Source organism: Tauraco erythrolophus, chromosome 16, assembly GCF_009769465.1.
Source record: "Tauraco erythrolophus isolate bTauEry1 chromosome 16, bTauEry1.pri, whole genome shotgun sequence".
Lineage (NCBI taxonomy): Eukaryota > Metazoa > Chordata > Aves > Musophagiformes > Musophagidae > Tauraco > Tauraco erythrolophus.
In genome coordinates, this window is record NC_141480.1 from 6385228 (window position 1) to 6389901 (window position 4674).

The window sequence follows — 4674 nt, forward strand, 5'->3', positions numbered from 1 at the left end:
CATTTTGTTAGGAAGTGAAACAGGTCCAATAATCATGATGTTCCTGGCTCCTCTCAGATGGTGGGTAGCTGCCAGTCTCCAGTGAAAGGAAATAGCCTGAGATGTGAACGCAGGCACTGGCAGCCAGTTGGTGGGTGAGACGGCGAAAAAGAGAAGGGAGCGTCCACTGGTGTCATGCCAAGACTTGGGTACCGAAGATAAATGGGACAGGCAAGCCACAGAAAAGGAGATAACAAGTGATAGTGATAAAGAAATGATAGACAATTTGGAAGGTATAAACGACCCAGACGGAGGGCAAGCAGGGAAAGCACAGCCACTGAAAACATGCCCAGCACTTGCTCTGTTTCCTTCATGGACTTTGCTCTTCTGGCAGTAAGGTTTGTTTTGGGGTCAGCTGCGGCACGGGTGGCTGAGGAGAGGTTCCGGGCTGGGCAGCTGCTGCGTGTGGGTCGGGCTCTGTTGAAGAGGCTGTGGTTGTGCCACCCTGCCGGGGCCCTGCCTCTTCCCCTGCTCTGTTTCCCACTGCGTCAGCTGCATGGGGCGGGTTTGAGCTCCTCTTTCCTGCCTTAGAAGTTGGGACCTCCCATGGTCTTTGGGGTTACCTTTCCAGGGCTGGGGGCTGCGGTGTCGTGGAGGTCTGAGATCACCCTTAAGCAAACCCTCACCCCAGCAAATCCACCCATTTTTCCTTCCTGCTGCTTAAAGCCACCTCCCTACCCTCTTAGCGATACCTACACGGTCTCCATTATCATGGTATCTGAGTCCAACTTCATTCATAGGAATCACTAGCAGAAATTGGCCAGCAGAGTTAGCAAAAAGTAAGGCAAGCCAATGGACATGGAGAGGGCAGAAGAAAGCAAAGATGCAAGCAGGGGTGGTCTACCAAAGGCAGCTCTTTTGCTGGGCCTCTGCAGGGTCCTGAGTTTGCAGCCAGGTGGGCAGGTTCCTATGAGCAGCTCCCAAGGGGGAGTCACAACCCTTGCTCTGAGGAGCGATGAAAGAACAAGCAGCCATTGATTATTCATTGCAATATAATTGCTGCCACCTTTACCATTTTGCCACCATTATTTTGTGCTGTCTGTTTAAGGAACTAGCTGAAATGCAGGTGTTCTGCACAGAAAGCATTCTCCCTTCCCAAGGACAGGCTGTCCTTAAACATTTGGCTTGCAGGTCATGGGATTTGCAGGAAGCCCACCAGCACCCAGCCAGCAGTGCTCCCATCTCATCAGGTACAAACCCATACCAAGTTGTTCCTCAAGGAGGTTGAGAAGGTACCCAGCAGTCTGCCTCTAATTCCCAGCTTCATTTAAGCCCTCTGCCTCCCTCCCTCGGTGGCAGGGCATTATCCCCCCATCTCTGCAGGTCGGACAAAACACGATGCTCTTCTTGACCACCCTGTTTGGGCAGAGTGATGACTTTTGCTTACTTTTGATCAAGTGTGCGGTGGGAATGGGGGGCCCAACACACAGTGCTGGGGAGAGGGGATATGTGAGGGGCCACGTCCGCCCCTCTCCACATACCCCAGCAGCAATTCTGAGACACAGAGGCTGAGAAGGAGCCAGTAACAGAGTTGGCTTTTCTCCTGCTGTGTTTGGACTGAATGAAAACCCTGCCGTGACAACACTCTGCTGTTACAACGGCACCAAACGCCAGCTGCAGGTTCCAGACTGAGTCAGTTCTGGCTCATCGGTCGGACTCCCTGCTCCCAAAGCCACGTTCATGCAGACGTTTGAGCACCACGTGGCAGCAGGCTTCGCTGACGCCGGGGCTTTGGCTCTCTGACCTGTTTGTGCCTGAACGCTCAGCAACAGCTCTGCAGGAGGCTTGTTCACAACTTCAGTTGTTTGCCCCCTGCACAGGCTCATCCCTGCAGGAGCTCCCTCCTCTGCAAAGCCGGAGGATGCCTGGGTGTCACCAACACTGAGGGGACAGGCAGGTTCTTTTAGGGATCCTTGGCAGAATGATGACGGCACTAAATCGTAGTTACAATTAATGCATTATTTTCTTAACGGGATATTATGACTAATATAGTGTAGAATTTATGATTAGAATGGCACAGGATTACTACAAGCAGAATCACTGTAGTACAATCTATAAACAGCGTAATACAGAATTTATAACACAACTTATTATTTCTAATCACCTAGATCTTAATTTAACTTAACTTAGTGATTTCTAATCTCTTAAGTAATATAGAATTTATAACACAACCTAACTTACAGTTTCTAATCATCTGGACCCTCTGCAGATGCTGCCAAATCTTAATACACGGTTTGCTGTATCAATATAACAATCATAATCTAGACTCAAAATAATCATATAAAAGAAGATGAGTCACTCACTGCATCCTTGGAGGAGGCAGAGGACAGTGGGGGTGCCCCTGGCCATGGCGGGTCGTGGATGTCTCTGTGCGGCAGTTCCCACTTAGGACTTGTAACTGCTTGATTTTATGGGCAGATATTGTCACCCAGAGAGGTGAGAAATAAGAAACTGAAAAAACCTGGGTGTGCAATCTGGAAATAAATTATAATGGGGAGGTAAAGAAGAGCACCTTGAATTTGAGAGTGTCCTGTTTTTTTTCTCCTTTCCTAGTTCTTAAGGAGCTACGACTCAGGGCATTTTTGTAGGTAAGTAAATCTCATCAAAGATGACTAACACCATCATTGATTTCTTCTGTCAGCCCCAAGAGGTCCCAAATTTTTTGGCTTGTTTGAAGTGACCTCCCTGTTTTGCAAAGCCCAGACTGAAGAAGCAGGAGAGGCAGTGTGCAAAGGGGCTCCATGAACAACAGGTCTTTTTAGAACCTACCGTCTGGCCCTGGCTAGTTGTGGGGTTTTCCCTAGTCCAATTCAAATAAACAGGATCTCAGAAACTTGTGTGAAAAGTTGCATTTTCCCCTGACCTTTCCATGGGGAACTGGCATTCATGATCAGAAGCTCTAACAGGAGATATAAGAGAGCTGAGAGGCCACTCAGTGTGAGGAAGGATGGAGGGTAAGGGAGAAGAAAGGAGAATGTCACTGCTGCTGCTGCTGAAATGCTATGTGGAACATGTCCTTTGAGTCTCAGTTCTTGTAGATGCTCTGCTGTCTCCTGTGATCTCGCTTCTGCTGTGTCTGTGTTACAGACCTCCTGCTCTTCCTGACGGAAAGTCTCAGGCCAGGCATGGGACCGTTGGAGGGAGCCAACAGCACCCTCACTGTGGAGAAGACAGCATTAAATGAGAAGCTGCCACAGGGCTGGCATGGCAAGGAATTTGTTACTCCTAGCCAGGACCTCTCTGGGTCCCGCAGTGTTATGATGGACAGCACCAAGATCCTGGAGGTCCAGGTTGTTCTGATTGCTGCCTACTCCCTCATCATTCTGCTGGGGTTCATTGGCAACTCCTTGGTCATCTACATCATAGTGAAGTACAAGACCATGAGGACTGTCACCAACTTCTTCATCGCTAACCTGGCCCTGGCAGATCTGATGGTGGACACACTCTGTCTGCCTTTCACCCTGGTGTACACACTGCTGGATGAGTGGAAGTTCGGAGCTGTTCTTTGTCATCTGGTCCCTTATGCTCAAGCTCTGAGTGTCCATGTGTCCACTCTCACCCTAACTGTGATTGCCCTGGATAGGTACCGGTGTATTGTTTTCCACCTGGACAGCAGGATTTCCAAGAGGCTCAGCTTCACCATCATAGCTGTCATGTGGCTAGCAGCAGCTGTCCTAGCAGGTCCTCTGGCCATCTTCAGAGAGTACCGATATGAGGAAATCCCATCCATCAACCTCAAAATGGCTGTCTGCTCAGAGAAATGGCCTTCTGGTAATAACCGAGATGCCACTATCTACAGTCTGTCCATGCTCCTCCTGCAGTATGTTTTTCCTCTCACAATTATTTGTTATGCCTATACCAGGATCTGGTTCAAGCTGAAAAACCATATCAGTCCCACTTCCAGAAATGAAAACCAGTGCCGGAGGAGAAAGACAACCAAAATGCTAGTGATGGTAGTTGTGGTATTTGCAGTCTGTTGGCTCCCCTTCCACATATTCCAGCTTGCCATTGATCTTGATCTGGTTCTTATCTTCCATGAGTACAAACTCCTGTACACTGTCTTCCATGTTGGAGCCATGTGCTCTACATTTGTCAACCCCTTGCTCTATGGATGGATGAACAAGAACTACCGGAACGGCTTCCTTATGTTCTTCCGTTGCCAGAACAAGCCAGAAAGCATCCACACTGAAGGCTCAGTTAGAGGGAGATCATATATCTTCAGGGCCAACACCCTAAATGGGAGCATCAAACAGACTGCTGGCAATGGACCACTGCCCACGGAGGTTTAGGGATGGGACATCCGCCTCCAGGACTGAGGCTGACTGAGCCCAGAGACATTGTTGGGTGAATGCCTTTTTTTGGTGGAACATTGTGTTGCTAAAACGTTATAGCTACCACAGCCATGTAGAAATACCCGCCCTGTATCTCTCAAAACAATAAATCAGGTGTATTTCTGTCTGACCAAACAAATGAATTTTTTCCTTTCTCTGTGTTCAAGTTATACATGTAGAAGCATGAAAAATCATGCACAGAGGAGGCTTTCATTTAGCCAGCAAAACACGTCCTTTTCGCTATTTCCATGTGCCAAAGTGGGTTGCTCAACTTTTTATCCCCTGATACATTACACGTTACAAA

The 4674-nt window shown here is 48.5% G+C and overlaps 1 protein-coding gene across 1 annotated transcript; it reads left to right on the plus strand.

Annotated features, from left to right (window-relative positions):
• The first annotated feature begins 3164 nt into the window (after window positions 1–3164).
• Window positions 3165–4328, plus strand: LOC104384162 (neuropeptide Y receptor type 2). Its single transcript, XM_009992497.1, has one exon. The coding sequence runs from the start codon at window positions 3165–3167 to the stop codon at window positions 4326–4328; it is 1164 nt and encodes a 387-aa protein (XP_009990799.1).
• The last annotated feature ends 346 nt before the right edge of the window (window positions 4329–4674 follow it).

Coding starts and splice junctions, on each gene's coding strand:
- LOC104384162 (XM_009992497.1), top strand. CDS start 3,165: ATGGGACCGTTGGAGGGAGCCAACAGCACCCTCACTGTGGAGAAGACA.